At 26.2% G+C, this 17,647-nt stretch overlaps 1 protein-coding gene across 1 annotated transcript in view; it reads left to right on the top strand.

Annotated features, from left to right (window-relative positions):
- LOC129958287 (lipid droplet-regulating VLDL assembly factor AUP1-like) overlaps positions 1-1,585 on the top strand; it is a 66,200-nt gene extending 64,615 nt beyond the window's left edge. The window contains exon 10 of the mRNA XM_056070641.1: positions 1,232-1,585. Coding sequence (XP_055926616.1) covers positions 1,232-1,360 — 129 coding nt within the window. The 3' untranslated portion in view covers positions 1,361-1,585. The remainder of the gene's footprint in view (positions 1-1,231) is intronic.
- The last annotated feature ends 16,062 nt before the right edge of the window (positions 1,586-17,647 follow it).

Here is a 17,647-nt window from a genome sequence, read left to right as displayed (position 1 = left end):
GTCAAAGCATTACTCTCATTCTGATGAAAGAGTATTACAGTCAATGCACATTTCTTCTTATTCAGCAGCATGTTCAATGAGAGTAAGTGATTTATCCTAATCAGTTATCCCCTCAATTATATTATTTAATTATGGTTTCAGCAGTAAAGTATATATATATATTTCAACATAACTCTTGACTGCATGATTTACAAAACACATATTTGAAATTTTATTCAGATCCATTCATTAGAACCGGAGTTACTAGCCTCTTAAAGATGTCAGTTTGATTTTACCAACCACCCTATACAACAAGAGAAAAGTTCCTAAACTTTCTCTATGTGTCTATACTTGACTACATGCAAGAAGAGGGGGGAATCTAGTACATGATCTGTGCCACTCTGTATATATCGAAAAACTAAACAGTATCTATTAATCACTTGCAGTGCTTCACAATTTTTGTAGAAAAGATTCATCTCTTATTTCCAGTAAATGATATGCTGTGGAGTATTCCCAATTATTTTATTAACTTTACTTATCTGTTCTTGCAACTTCTGTTTTCTAACTTTTCAGTATCAAAAGTAAGTGATTCAATATAAGCTGTGGCATAATTGATATTTAAATTTTGGAAACAGTGATTTGAATGTGAAATTCTGTGTTAATAATGAAAACTCAGCTCAGTAGTAATGGCAGATGCTGCCTCCTGCATATAAATTTTGTAGAATATCCATTTGTGCTCATAAGGAAATGCAAAGTGTTTAAAAAGCTTATGTGCAAACTTAATGTTGGTCTGTCCGATCACCATGAAAATTTTTTCTCTGGAAATTGTGTTAGAAAATGGCACAGATGCCACAAATTTAATATTCATATGTTTGGTTCTTAGCTTATCTTCCGTTGTCAATTCAAGTTGTCTGTGATAACTGATGCTATAAGTTATTAAAATGGTGCTTCTGAGGACCTCATTGTAACTGAAAAAAATAAATGAAAATATTAATTTCAAAACAGTAATTGAGATGGGCGATCAATTATTTATTCTTATTTTTGTAGTTGGTCCTATCATTTAAAAAGGATACGATTTTTTAAATTGCTTCTAAGTTAGAATAATGATAGTGTTAAGTCTCTGAGATTAAATGTATGCTATTAAAATATATTCATATATATATTCCAGGATGACTTTACATGCATAAATGTTTTGTTTAATATTTTTTTTAAATCATTACAACTAAATTTAATTTCTTTTATTTTGTTAAAGCTCTCCATGAACACTGCAGCAGGAATATTTGGAAGGTCCCCTAAAGAGCGCATGACTTCATATCAGGAAAGAAAAAGAATGCTACTGGAAGCTGCTCGTCAAAAGTACTTAGAAAAACATAGCATGTAGGGTTTTTTTTTTTTTTTTCAGTGTGTGAAGGGGACTGGTTGAAAAAGAATTTATTTATTTCTGACTCAAGATTTGTTAGCCAAACTTTCAAATACTAATTGTATAAAATAATTCAAAGTATGTACAGTAACTGAAGTTTATGTTTTTATACATATACATAATTTTTATATATTAACTGAATCGACATATCTCAGTATTATTTAATAAAATTATAACTAAACCTTTTTTGCTGGTTTTCTTTTTTTTTAATAATACTGGGATTCTTTAAAACAGCTTTTAGGTGTAAGTTTTTTGATACCAAAATCTTTATCATGTGAATACTATTATTTAATTTATTGAAGGATTTATTCTCAAGTATAGATATATGAACTTTCTGTACTGAATAACAGAAATGTGGGTACTGGAACCATTTAAATGGAAAAGTCATCAGCAAATAGCATTCGGATAATTTAATATTTTCTATTTGATAGCTGTTTTTACAAATATATTTGTAGATTTTTTATTAGAAGTGTGATTAAAGAAAAATTCCCTTTAGAGATGAATCATGGAATCCACAGATCAGTTGCATGTCTTGAGAATTCAAAATGTTTAATGTTAGATAGAAACACTGGGGAGGGTTCATGGGACTATTCATTTAAGCAAGATATTTATTGGGAATCTAGTTGCATAACTTCACCAATGTCTTTTGGGGCCTGATGGTTAAATCTGGATTTCCATATTCGAAACCGAATTCCGCTCAAGATTCACCTAGTACTGAGCCTGTTTCTTGTTAAATTAGATGTTAAGGGTCAATCATTTTTCTATTGATATAGCGAAAGAGTGCTTGCTTAGTTGTCATCCTCAAGCCTGCAAAGTAACATCCAGCTTTTAAGGATTAATTCTAAGGAATTGAGAATGCCTTTTTTTTTTTTTTTTACCTATTAATATAATGTAAAGAAATGTACTGTAATTTCAATTTTCCTTTATACTGAAAACATAATTATCAGCTGGCAATTTAACGAATCTAGATGCCATGGACTAGAAAAATTTTGTGGCCTTTCAGAAGCGTAACTAAAAATTTGAGTACCTATGGGTAGCTAAAAAAAACCCTACTTAATAATAAAATAACTGAAGAGCCAAAAAGTCTGTTCTTTGATTAAAGACTTAAAATTTTGAAATCGCCACCTTTCCAAAATGGTGCTTCACCTGATTTAACGATTTTATTTTTTAAATATATTCTATATATTTAAAAAATATTTATTTATATTACACAAAAATAGAATAATATAACTAACATTCAAATTATATAATAAAATATAAGTAAACACTTAATTTTAGAAATATTAAATACAATTTATTTTATTGCTATAAAATAAACATGACAATTTTTAGCACAAGTTAAGTATTATTCAAACTGACAAATTTTTTATATTTAAATAATATAAATTAACATAACACATTTTACAGTATTTATTTGACTAGTATAATTAAGTATTATGAGATGTTTATTTGTGGCAGATCCATCAATAATTTTATTTTAATCAATATTTCCCAAAATATTATATTCTATCAATAAAGCATTTAAATCCTTCAACTAGAATTGTCCAAATGGCAATCTTAAATAATTCTTTATCCTTTTAAATTTGGAAAACCTCATCACTGTCTAGTTACAAGTCCTAATCATATTTTTGCTTCAAATTTTTAAATTTATGATTTAATCATTTTTAACAATCAAAATTATAATAAATCAGTATAATAATTTTTTAGGATTAGAGGCATTCCTAGGCTACTGTCCAATTAGTCCACTGGATATGACGCCCTGATAGCCATTGTTATTAGAAGAATTCAATTAGAGGAATAAACTTTATTTGTTGGATTAATGTACCGTTTTGAACTATCAAATAATGAGGATGGGACTGCTAAATTTGAACCATGTTCAAATGGTGTGCACAACAATTCATGATTCCTTTTTATATCATCAGGAGGAGTTTTGAATCTAAATTTAATATGCATTAATCCACAACACTATAAAGAAGGTCAAACAAAATGGAATAAATGTACCAATAATCCTGATGCATTTAGTTTAAAATATGTTTTTACTTAACGATGTGGGCATAAATCTTATATATCCATATTCCTATTACCTAAAAGGAATATAAAGATAATTGCAATCTGTCCAATGTATAAATGGGAACAAAAACATTTCTTTCACAGGAATTTTGCAGACCAAATTGCATCTGTAATTGCTATATCACTATAACTGCTTTAAAAGCCTATTAACCTGAGAGAAAATGTTTTAGGCAATAGAAGGGCCTGTGAAATGAATTGCCAGACGTTATAATAACTTAATTGCATCCTGAAAAAATTAAAAAAGGGTACAAATTTGAGGGAAAAACATGAGCAAAATTTTTGAAGTTCCGTAGAATAGCACTTTTAGAATAGTTCAGATTGATTTTAAAAAAAGTGCTTATAGGCATTTTTCACAAACACTATTTTTTTTTTTTTTTCCCCAACCAAGTGGAATTTTTCAAAAAGTGATTCAGATTTAAATCTGTAATTTTTTCTAGTTATTGTCTTCTGTCTCGCATGTACTTAAGTAGAATTCTAAAAATTTCACTCAGACTCAAAAAAATAATAAATATTTTTCCAAATTTATCTTTTTTAAACATTTATCTGTAACCTAATTAAACTATCATGGCGTTTGACAACTAACTCCTTTTATAAGACTTTTTCTTACATACAGTTTATTGTTTTAAAATTTTCTTCTCAGATTAATAGCTATTTATTTAAAGCCGAAAAATTAATGTTTCAACTTCTATCCCCTGCCCCTTGCTTATCCAGATATGAACCTATAAACTTATTTTTGATGAAGAACTCAGCGGCTTAAACCAATAAATTTGTTATATATTTTTTCAATATATTTATTTATTTTTCATGATACATTGACTGGACTATATGTCCTGTTGTTTTAATAAATATATTGATGTTACTTTTTCCAGGAAATTTGCAAACTTAATAGCTTTTTTTTTTTATTAATAAAATCTTCCTGAATGTCAGAAGAGAAAAATTACAAAAAATTAGAGATTTTAAAAATTGAAATTAATTTAATTTGAAAATGAAAATATAATCAAAAGTTTAACCAAAAGGTAGTATTGAAATAATTTTATAACATCAGAAGAGTGAAATTACACTTTTAATGAAAATCAGCATGAGTAAATTTAATTTGTTTACTGTGGGTTTATGTAGCGGAAAGTAAGGCTTCAATATTATAATAATCTTTTTTTTCTTTTCTTAGCGATATATCTGCCATTAATCCTCAATACAATAAATACACCTCATGTCATTAATCCTTAGTTCCAGAAATATAATTTTTCATTCTCAGTGTGGCCATTGCAAAGTACAAATAATAAAAACTGACAAAAAAAAATCGTTTTTTTTTTTTTTTTTTTCCGCTTCTTTTTCTCTGTTTATTACTAATCTATTTAAAATGAATAAAAACATTTTAAGATTTTTTTTGCTGTAAAAAATTAATTTAATTCATTTTTCAAACTTAATATGATTGATTAATATTTCTATCTCATCGAAAATGTTATTTCTGTATAATATGAAACAAAATTATAATTTTTATTTCCTTTTCAAATTACAATTACAAACGTTACTACGTTTACAAAACACAATGGGAAAGGTTATAAAAATGAAATTTTCCTTTATTATAAACTTAGGATTTGCATTTTTAAAAAATAAACACTCCTAAGCTGTGGTCTATATATATATATATTAATTACCTTTTCATCTCAATTTGTCATAACTTCTGCAGTCATCTGGCAACGAAATTTCATCAAAATCTGTCTCAAAATTCGTTCATTAGTTGTAATTACCAATATTAGTTTCTTGAAGAGAATATTTTTGCATTGATAAATTCATTGGAACATCAGTTGATCATGGATGCCTTCATGTGTTTTATAAGAGATATTTTAATATTCTTCGGATTGTATGAAGATGTTGATTCTGAAGCTGCTTTCGCCTTCTTCATATTAACTTGCTTCGTGTTTGGCTTCATCTTGTCGATTATATGGTGAGTAATATGTTTCTTAGCATTTATTTTTATCTGTTTCACTCTATCGATTAAATTGACTGATTTGTAAAACATTTAACATAAACTAATTTAAAATCCCACCTCTATTTTACATAACATTTTGTTTTTTTTCTTCAGTATTGTTCGTTTAGATTCTGATTCTAGTATTTTCGAATTTTAATAATGCTTTAAATTAATTCACTGGTTCTTAATAGCTTACGCAAGTTTCGTGTATTACCAAATTGAATGTTCTTTCATCTATTAGATATATATAACTGTTTAACGGAAAACAGAAAAGAAACATCTTAGCATAGCATACCTAATGCCAACATTACTATTTATTTCTGTTTTCAAATGTAAACTACTATTTATTTATTTTAAAAATCAGCAGCTGCATTTTAAAACTCGTTAGTTGTATATGATTTGTTATTGATATAACAATTCATATACGAATGTTACATTTTATTGTGTTTAATGATTTAGCTTTTTATAGTGAATGCCCTGGCAATCGACGGTATGTAGGTAAAAGTGCCCGAGCCAAAATTAAATAAAATCATTTAATGTATTTAGTTTATAGATCATTGTAAGCTCTTAAAATAAAAAATGAAGCAGTTTAATATATCGTCGGTATACAATATATGCAACTCATAGGCTCGTTACACACACAGCGGATTTTCCCGGCGAGGTAAATTTACCGTCGTAGCCTTAACAGTAGTGCATTGCAGTAAATTAGAGCTTACACATTAGGCGGAAAAATAAACGCGCGGTCAATTTGCCTTTGGCGGACGCTGTGCAGACGTCGGCTGTCACTGGCGCCAACGGTATTTTTACTGTCGCCGTCCAAATACTGACGTATATAATCAAATGCAAGCTTACACACACGGCGTTTTGGCGGTTTTTTTTTTTTTTTTTTTTTTTTTGTAACGTTTCTAGAGTTTCTTTTGTACAATGAGTTTTACCTTCCTGCGTGAAACACACTTTTTCTTTTAACATCAATAGATTTTCATTTATTATGGGCATGAGTGGGTTATATATCGATAATGACATTTTAATTGCTTTAATCCAAGAAAGGCCTGTTTTATGGGTTTGTTCTGAAGGTGTGTTACTATTACTTTCAAAAATTATGTTTTCTATTCCAATTTAAATAATGAATAATTATTAAAGGAAAAACGCAAACTTATACTAATTATTGAAACGGAATTTTTTAGATATTTTGTGGTCTAATTTTAAATATTGCAGTTTCGCTTTATTGTTTTATTTATTTACGCATATTTTATTTCTAATAAATTCATGACTTTAAGCAAGAAATCTTCTTTTCAAACAAAATAGGTGGCAGAACGATAATATTTTGATTATGATTTATAATCTAGATACTTGAAGACAATGCTTTTGTAATTACTTTGTAAATTCGTTTAATTTAGATGTTTGCAGATTTAAAACTTATTTTTGAAAGAAAGTGTATCAAAAATATTTTGATTATTTACAGATTTTTTTTAAAGAAATGTTAACTAATTTTGATAATGTTCATCTATTTTATGAGCATGCATATACTTTCTCTGCGGAGCAATAACATGGTATATGTTTCATCGCCTGTCATGTTTTTGAAAACCTTCTGTTAAGTTTTTAATTATACTGAGATACATTGCCGTTATTTATTCATAGCATTGATATCTTTCTGCGGATACCAACGCTGCATGTTATTTATTTATTTTGTGTTTAAAAAATTTTCTATAAATGCGAGGCTGACTATAAAAAGATGGGTTTTATGAAATACATTAATATCTCGCATTTACACACACACACGTCATTCATAGCATTTTTTGATTGTCTCAGATTTCCAGCGCTCAACAGAGAACCTATATAAGTTGTTTGCCACAATTTTTCTTTCCTTTGATTTAGAATCAGATTTTCCTTTGATTTGATTATTCCTCTAGTTGCTCAAAAAGTGTAAAAGAGAGATAATAATGTATTGAATTTTTTCTTATTTATCTTTCATTAGTCATACGCAAGTTTAAAAAAAGCAGTAATTACAATACAGTTATTTACATTTTTCTGCAAATAACTGTGTTGGATTTATTATTATTATTATTAGTAAAGCGCAGGTTAAAAAAAAATTATGATTTTCTTCTGCCTCTTATGCAACAATACCTTTCAAATCCTAAAATATTTACATTCCATAGTTGTACAAAAAATTACGTCCATGTTTACGTCTTCTTTAATTATAGAAATGTAATGAATTTTCACATTTTTATAGAAGTAGATTTTAAAAAAATGTTTGAAAATTGCAATTGTTTTATTTTATTTTCAGCGCTTGTTGCCGCGCCCGAGCAAGACATCCTGGTTTGGTACTAAACCAAAATAACATACCAGATGGAGGATTGGGGATCCCCAATCGTGTACCACGAAATCGAAGACCTGTACGAGCAGCTTGAAGCCTACGGCAATTAATTCCAGTACAAATAACAAGTTGATAAAACGCTCTTTAATTCTAAAATTTAAAAGAAGCAATGTAAAAATGTTAATGTTAAGAAACGTATTTCGTTTTCTGTTTGAATTTTTGTATAAAACTATGTTTTGTAATTTTTATGTAATATGACTTGTTGAGTTATTTCCATCTTACTTAAAATAATCGTAAATGTTCTTGAGCGTTTATTTCTTTTTATGTAAAGCATTTTATGTCTAATAAAACCTTTTCTCTGATACAAGCCACTTTTTTAAAAAATATTATTAATCATCAGATTGCTTATGAATATAAATAATGCAATGTTTACAGGTTTTAATTAATGTGAATTTTAACAATATTATTCAATCTGATATCATTTTATGCAAGAAACAGTTTCTTTTTAAGGATGTATTTAGTGTGAATACTAAAATTTTCAGATCAAGATTTTTAGTAAGTATAGAGAAATATGTTTCAAATGTTTTATAGAGTATTAAAAGATTTTATTCTCTTTGAAAATTTCTCTTCAGATATTTGACATATTAAAATACTTAATGGAATCTATTCTGTTTTCTAGATAATTGGAAACTTTTAAAAATAATTTGAATTTGATGTCAATTTATTTTAGAACTTTTTTCATTTTGCATCGTATGATTTTAATTAAATGTTCATTCAATCAGTGTTGAACATGGAAGTTTCTCTAAATATGTTTCCAATGACTTATATAATTTTAATTAAAAATATCGCAAAAGTGCCCGATTAAATGCAGATTACAGTTTATCGAAAATAAGTCTATATTTAGGTGGAGGTAGGTGTACGTCAAATAATATCCAAGAAATTGATGAGAAGATAGGATGGCGATGAATAGCACGTGTTCAGTCTAGCTCGGTCGGTAATCGGTGACGAGAACGGGAGTAACGGTGATACCGCGTCGCTTTCCGTACGTAGGGGTGAAGGAAGGAGCTAACAGGTTGCTGTTCTATGTCTGAGTGAAGGGTCGAAGGTCGTATCCTTTCACCTGTCTCGTGAGAACCAGTTTCCTCTCCTTCCGGCCACGTTGCCATCTTTCGCGTTAGTGGTAAGCAGCTACAGATATTTATTCAACAAATGTAGAATTTTAAGGTTGTATAAATACATTTTCAGTGTATCATGCAGAATTTTTTTAAACTGTTCTTTAAAAAAAGTTCTTTTTTAAATACAAGTCTTCATTTTCATTCAGTATAAACTACCTTTAGATGTCTTAAATTCTTTTATTGAAATTGTTTGAATCTTTTAAATTGCTAAAACCTATTGCAAAGAAAATTAATCTCTTATATAACTCTTTTAATCTTGTATTATATAGGATGTTAAATCAAATGTTAAATAATAAGGAAGTGTGTTTTTAAAGTACCTTCCAATTTTTTAATAGTATTTAATATTAAGTTTTAAAAAACAGTGTGTAATCCTTTGACCATAGAGAAGAAGATGATGTTTTACCTTTGAAGAGATATCTGTTTTCTTCCTAGAATTTAAAGCCTCGAAACTCTATCCTAATCTGCAGTGGCTCTGCCATGACAGAAGCCACCATCCTTAAAACTATTATTGCAGCATGTTTTAAACAAAAGAAAAATTAAACAACTACTATAAGAAAAAGTTGACCACAAATAATTTATTTGTTAATTTGTTAGAATGTTTACTCTAGTTCATATAAAAAAGAAATGAAATCTATAAAATGAATTTTAAATCCATTTTCGAAAAAGTGAAATAATAGATTAAGCAGGGAGGTGTTGAAATCAACTGAAAAATACTTCAATTTAAAATAAACTAATTTTTTGTTTATTTGCTTCATAAATAAAAATTATATTATGTATATAAAGAGCCTATCAGAAATACAGAATTGATTGTATATCAGAGAAGAAGGTACTTATGATAAATAAAAATGTAGAAAAAATAAATAGTGCATTCAATTTTTTAAATTGATAAATGTCAAAACACTTTCCAGGTAATATTTGCTTTCGAGTTATATCTGAAATAGGTTGCAAAAATTGTATTTCTAAGATAAAATCACATCATAATTACAATCACCATATTAGGGAAAGTGAGTTTTAATAAATTTCGTATGAAAGAAATGTACTTCCTCACTTCGCACATGTTAAAAATAATTTGTTCTTCGAGCTTTTTAAACCTAATTATTAGGCAATGAATTGGTATGGAAGTTATGTATAATCTCAAGTAATAAAAATTGTAGTTAAAAGGATAATTTAGTTAGATTAATATGTCATTTTTAACAAGAGCAGCCATGGAACAACCCTAGCAGTTTTAAAATGGGATCAAGTGACAGCACAAAATTCTGCAGAATAATACTTCACACCAACAATTTCTATATCAAGATATTTTTTGAAGATTTAAAATGAAATTTAATCTAAATAAACACAAAATAACTAAGAATTATAAAATTGAAATATATCATATGATAAACTAATAATTTATTAGAGATAACTGTCAGTGGACTTGTAAAGTGCCATAAGTCACAATACACACACATAATTTCTTATTTAATTTTTTCAGTGATATGTATTAGTATACATGAAAAAAAAGCATCAGTTTGAAATAAAAAGTTTCACGAATGCTGTGAAATGTATTTCTATGCATTCAAAATATCTAATTGAAATTTAGATATTTCACTTATATAAATTTAAGTTTGTAATATTTAAAAGCAAAACAGAATGATATAAAATTTAGGTGGTTAATAAAATTTTTTCGGTTATTGGTTTAAAAATTGGTTAGTAATTCGATTATTGGTTTTAATTAGTTATTAACCAATTTAAATAAAATTGGTTAGTAAAAAATTTTCTTGCTGAATAGTGTATATACTCATTATCGTCTATGAAGCATATTAGTTCACATATGCCATAAAGAATACTAAGAAAATTAACTACCTAAGGAAACATTAAGTTTTTGAAAAAAAAACTTGGATTTTTTCTTAAAAAGTAATATATTTTTCTGAACCGATTTTAAAATTTTCCATCTTATAACTTCGAAGGTTTCTTCGCCATTTTACCTCTCGATGGATTTCAGTTAACACATATATTTTAAACAAAATGTGTATTACATAAAAGTAAGTTTTTTACATCAACCAAAAGGAAGCAACCTTGAAATAATACAAAGTTATGAAAAAAAATTATTAATAAGTTAGATGGTAGATTATTAATAAATAATTAATAGAAGCAGAAAATTCCTGCAATAAATTCATATTTACTGATTGCAGTTACATGAAGCATTGGTTGTAAGTAAACAGTTTGTTTATTTACATCTTTAATAAGTATTTGTATGGTATTAATGAAGAATTCAGTCTACCTTGTTGATTTGAAAAAACCTGATCTCTGTAATTTATGATTAGAAATTAATCTTCACAATTATATTTTAACATCATGATTATATGCAATTGATCCATATCTTTTATGATCCATAACTCCCCTCTTGATTTATTTTATATTATCACAGTTACATATTATTGAGTGATATCCATTGTGATCAATGGCTAAAAAAATTATATGTAAGTTTAGAAATTGTTGCGATTTACATAAGGAAATCTCAGTAAAAATTTATTTAATTGAAATTCAAGAATTCAAATTATTTTAAAATGTCCAGAGAAAAAAATGCTCCAAGTGTCTTGAGAATAGTTTCTATCTTTCATATTGTTAGTCATTTGCAGTATTATGTGACATTAATTTTATAAGAAAATTAAAACCTGGAACTCTTAAAGACTCATTTTAATATTAGAAAATCTTCTCTTTAATTCTGAAAGTATTTGCAGTATGATGTAAACTTATCTATATTCATATTTTCATCTTTTTTTTTTTGTCATTAAGAACTTTAACTAGCAAATTCTATTTGTAAAGGAGGGATCATATTGACTGCAATGGTGAAATAAGAAATACCAATATGACAATGAGATTACAATTAACTATCATTTTCCAATACACAAGAATTCCAATCCTATTATAGAAGGGTGATATAGCATGGCTTGGATAATTTGAGACTTTTCTGTAGTTAACCTATTTTCAATCATTTGCTAAGAAATGATTTTTTTTTATATAAATGTCTTTATTATAAAGTTATGTTTATTTCGAAAGAAATCAATCTATCATTTTACACTGTATACCAGTTTAGTATACTACTGAAAGAAGTAGTATATTGAAGCAGTTCTAAAATCCAGTTATATTTTATTTAAAATTGTGTAATATAACAATAATTGCTTTAAATCTTATCAAATGATAATTTTATTAACAAACAATTTTTTACTAATCAGTTGTAATTTTCAAATTAATTAAAAATGTTTTTACTTGAAAAAGTTAAAACAGATATATTGAATTTTCTTCCCTTATTGTTTGAATATTGAAGTTGTTCAGGTAACAATATATTTTAATAATGTTCAATAGTTGAAATTATTAATAATGAATTATTCTAATCAGAATTTAGAAGCAAAATCTTACTTTCTCTAATTGTATACAGTATTATTTTTATTGACTTGATTGTAAGTATTTGAAGTGGTATAGTTAGAGATCAAAAATAGTGTATCATCTGAATTTCTCTTGAAAAATGAGAATTTTTTCATTACAATTTTACTTGTCTTTTGACTGATACCAACTAGACATAATTTGCATACAGACCTGCTTCCAGTTAAATCCCTCTTTTCTGATATGTCCTCACTTTAGTGTGACTTGGAAATATGTGAAGAGTAAATTGCTAATATTGGTTGATTTCTTGTTGTCCTTCTCAACTGACTTTCTTTCAAAATTATGAGGCTTCCCCCCCAACAGCCTTTTGAAATTTTTTCTGATGAAATTAACAAACATGCTTTTGTGTTAATCTTCATTATGAAAACTGATTCTTGTCAAATTTATATATAATTATATTTTTTATGCATAATGTGATATACTTTCTGCAAAATTAATTTATATTATTAAAGAATATAAAATTTTTATGAATAAAAATTGCAGTATTAAATGTAATAGATTTCAATAATAATAAATAAATTATTTTTATATCTTGGTAATTGTACAATAGCTGACTGTGTCTTTCTTTATCTCCCAAACAAAATATTGTTTTTCCAATTGCTTCTAAAATTTCCTAAATTTTTATCATTACTACTGTTTTAGCTCTTCATTACTTAATTTTGTTACTTCAGTAAATCTGATTCTTTCCAAAATACTTTCATAAATAATTTTTATCTGTTACTTGAAATGATTTCTCATAAATTTCATTGGTATAATTAAGAACATTAAATTTTTGAGAGTAAAAATTTTGTTTTTAAATCTTATAAGTTTCAGTAATAATAAAATTTAATAAATTGAGGAATTTTAGAATTCTAGAAATGATATCATATTACCTATTATAGATTAGCTACAGAATTTTAAAACATAATAGATGAAATGTCTATTTAATCAGTATTTTATGAATATTGAAAAGATATTTTACAAACTTTGTATAGAATGAGGATTAAAGAACTTCTTCCAGTTCATTCTTTTTCTTTTTTTTATTGAAGACTTATTGAATATAATTTTTAAAAATTTTTTTTAATTCGTACAATTTCTTTTGTAAAAAGTTATTAAACTGATTCATTGATACGTTTCTCTTCTTTCCTACTGAAGTATATTTTTTAGATTCGGCACTTATTCAGTACTTATTTAAAGTTACACTTTCAAACGGAGGGTGTCATTCTTAAAACTAACAAGATTTAAAGAAAAAAATTTAAATTGCTTAAAAAAATCTAGAGTTTTTGCTAGAAGTAGGTATTTATAAATCATTTCTCTTTAAATAATTCCTCAGATTAAAGGCTCTAATATATAATTTCTGCCTTTTACATTGTTAGTCCTTTATAGTAAGTACACTGATAAATGATGCATATTCTATTAATGGACCACAATATAATTCTCCTATATCTTGCTTTTCGAGTAAAAGCTTAAAAAAGAAGTACAGAAATAGATTTACTTCTGTGTAAATATAGATAAATTTCACTCTACTGAAATGAAAAAGGCATTAGAAACTGCTATGATGTAGAAGCTATTTTGAAATATAAAGAGAAATCGCTGAAAATCTGAATGAAATGAGATGCAATTTTCTAAAATGATTCAAAATATGCTGTGAAATATTACCCTGGTTTTTCTCAGAGTAATTTCTGCCTTTTATATTTAAGGCATATAGAGATAATTTTTGAATGTCTAGACAGCAATATTATACTCTTTAATCATGCTTTTAAAGTAACTGGTGCAGTTGTTGCTGCAAAACACACAGATTTAAAGACTTCTATGAAGTTGATTAAGAGCTATTGAAAAAGTGCTTTAAAACAGATAAAATAATAAATGGTTTTAATTATAAACAGAGATCACTGATTAATTTAGAATGTAGTCTTATAAATAAACTGAAAATATGCTGAGGAACGTTGCATTTATTGTTTTCAAGAAAATTTCTGTGTAACATTTTGTCAGTCATTAGTAATTTAATGTTGCGTTATGTATATTTTATGGCTAGATAAAAATTTTGTTCTCCCTTTTAATGCAACTTTGTGCTGCTATTGCTTCAGAACAACAGTAGACAGATAGAAATATCTTTGTTCAAAAATATATTGTTTGAATAACACTAAGATTCAAAGTGTATTATTAATTTATATATTACAGAAAATGTTTCAAGTTGTCGAGAGAAATCATTGAAAAATTCCTGAGATAGAAATGCAGTCTTTTGATATGGTTCAAAATATGCAGAATAATAGTACAACAGTGATATTCAAATTTCTTTTGTATTTTCAACCATCTGTAGGATAAAACTTCATTTTGTGATGGAAACTGGAAATATTAAATCCTGGCGCATCACTTTTTTTTTTTTTAAAGAGAGAGGTTGGGTGGTAAAGACGAATATTTAAGAATATAAAATCGTTTTTCTGCATTTTTGGAATCATTTGTCATATGATGTAGCCTTTTGATGTCTATATAAAAAGTAAGGTTCATTTTTTACAATTGAATTGAATAATCTTGAATGTCATGAATTAATTAAAAAAGCGCAGTCATTATGAGACCTCAATTAACTATGAAGATGCTATGCTCTGAACAACAGTGTTCCTGTAACAGGGAGAATGTTATATCATGGAATGGGTAGTTTTATTTTAATAATTGGGCAATTTACTGATCTGATGATTATTTATCATATTTTTTCTGATAAATAAATGTCAAATGTATTTCTGACTTGCTAGGTTTTTTTTTTTTAAATTCATTTTTATTTGAAATGAAACCAATCAATCATTTCACAAAATTGTTATACTTTACTAAAATAAAATAATAACATAATGTAACAGCATTTTTTAAAAATAAATATTATCAATTATGAAATTCATTAAAAACAGTTTGTACGGTTCAACTTGAAAAAATTTTATTTTAAAAAGTTAAAATAAATACACAATGTATTTATTGATATATTTTGAGTATTAATAGATGATAAAATAATCTATTAATATTTCAAGTTTAAGTTATTCTTGTGAACGTTTAGAAACAAAATCTGTGTTAACTACTTATAAACATTGCCATTTTATTCTTCTTTAGTAGCCAATTCAATTAAGAATATGCATCAATGAAGCTGGGAAAAAAACATTTCCTATGTGTCTCTTTTTTTTTTTTTTTTTTTTTTGAACACCAAGATTTTTAAATGCAATGTTATGTTTATTTTAACCAATATCAATTAGAAGTTAAAGAAAGAAATGATGTACTAGGTTTTAATATTTTCAGTTTTCATCACAAATTGGAAGGCCACTTTATACTACAGATGGTTAAAAATATAATAAGCAGAAATTTGAACACAATTTTTTTACCATTATTTTGCATATTTTGAAACATTTCAGAAGACTGCATTTCAATATCAGGAATTTTTCAATGATTTCTGCTTACAATTCGAAGCATTTTCTACATTAAATCAATTAATAATACTATTTGAATTTTAGTGTTATTCGATCAATATATTTTTGAACAGATATTTCATCTGTGTACTGTTGTTCTGAAACAGTAGCTGCACAAAGCTACAATAAAAGTAAAATAGGGTAGAATACTATTGTTGTCTAACCATAAAATATGCATAACTCCACATTAAATTACTATTAACAAATAAGATATACCAGAAATTTTCCTGAAACCAACAAAGGCACAATTCTGCAGCATATTTTGAGTTAATTTAAAAGCTTACATTTTAATTTCATTTTATTTTTTGCTGTATAATTGTGAAGTCAAAAATATTTACCCAAAAAGTGTTTGTTAATTTATATCATTCTTTTAAGTAAAATAGTACTGTTTTCTGGAATCATTGATGTCTTTCTTCTGACTAAACAGGAATTTAAAAAGTATAAAGTCAAAAATATATTTGTCTTTGTATTAATTACAAAAAATTGATAAATAAACAATAGAGAACAAACTCTCAAATTAATTATTAAAATAAAATTATCGAATCCATGATATATATACCCTTGCTATTAAAAGCCAATTCTTCTGGACGGAGAAAAATGATTAATTGAAATATTGTCATAGTCTCATTTTTTAATGGATCATGACCCTGAAAATTACATTCAAGTAGTTTATCCCATTTCATAACATGAACATTATTATTTTAAGAAATTACCATCAAACTTGATATGAAAATGTAGGTAACATGTGATACAGAATTTAATATTTTCATTTCTTTTTTTTTTAAATTTATGCTATAAATGATCCACGATTCAAATATATATATATTATTCTGAAAATAGTTGGGACAATATTTCTCAGCTTTCTTTGCCTTATTTTGCTAGACTGCATTTCCATTTTATAAATTTTTCCTTGATTTCTATTTCAAATTATGAACAGTTCCTATATTATATCATAATAATTATTAAAATTCAGTTGAATTTAATCTATATCTTTTATCGAAGGAATATTACCATGTCCATTCTTTGAGTTTGCACTAATATCTGCACAAGTTCCCTTTAAAATGTGATACTTTGATTATTTAGATATAAAATATGAATTATTTATTATTATATTACATATAATAATAAATATATGCAATAATTATAACATATAATAATTATTATACTACATATAATTATAAAGGAAAAATTATTGTGGAAATGATTAGGGCAAAATTTCTCAGCATTATTTGAATTAGTTAAGTTTTAATTTTAATTTAATAAATTTCTTAGTGATTTCAATTTATAATTATAAACAGTTTCTGTATTATATATACACTTTATAATATTTATTGATTTTCTATAACATCAGTGTAATCTTTTTTTCTGTATAGAATTATTTCTGTATTAGGTTTAAATCAATACCTGCACAAGCTTAATGTAAAGTGATAAAAGGAAGATAATCTTAGAATCCCAGCATTATATCTTAATTATTTATCATTATGATGCCCAAAATCAAGCAATATAGATAGATATTATTCTGAAATATTATAAAAACAGCTTTTTTTTTTTTTTTTTTTGCAGAGTTTAGAAGATTGCATAACGATTTACCAAATTTTTAGTGAATTATATTACATTACTGTTGAAATCAAAGCACAAGCTTTTGATTTATTATTGATTATCTTTAATTCTAATCCATCTCTATATTATATATATATATATATATATATATATATATATATATATTATTATTATTTCAGAAGTATTGAATCCATCTACTATAACGTAGAAGTACATTATCCCCTGTGTTTTAGCTTTGGAGCAACAAGTGGAGATATTTACAATAAATGTAAATTAGAGGGTTAAATATTGTTTTAGAGGCATAAAATT

The sequence above is a fragment of the Argiope bruennichi genome, chromosome X1 (genome assembly GCF_947563725.1).
Source record: "Argiope bruennichi chromosome X1, qqArgBrue1.1, whole genome shotgun sequence".
Classification (NCBI taxonomy): Eukaryota; Metazoa; Arthropoda; class Arachnida; order Araneae; family Araneidae; genus Argiope; species Argiope bruennichi.
This window is presented reverse-complemented; position numbering and strand designations above follow the sequence as displayed.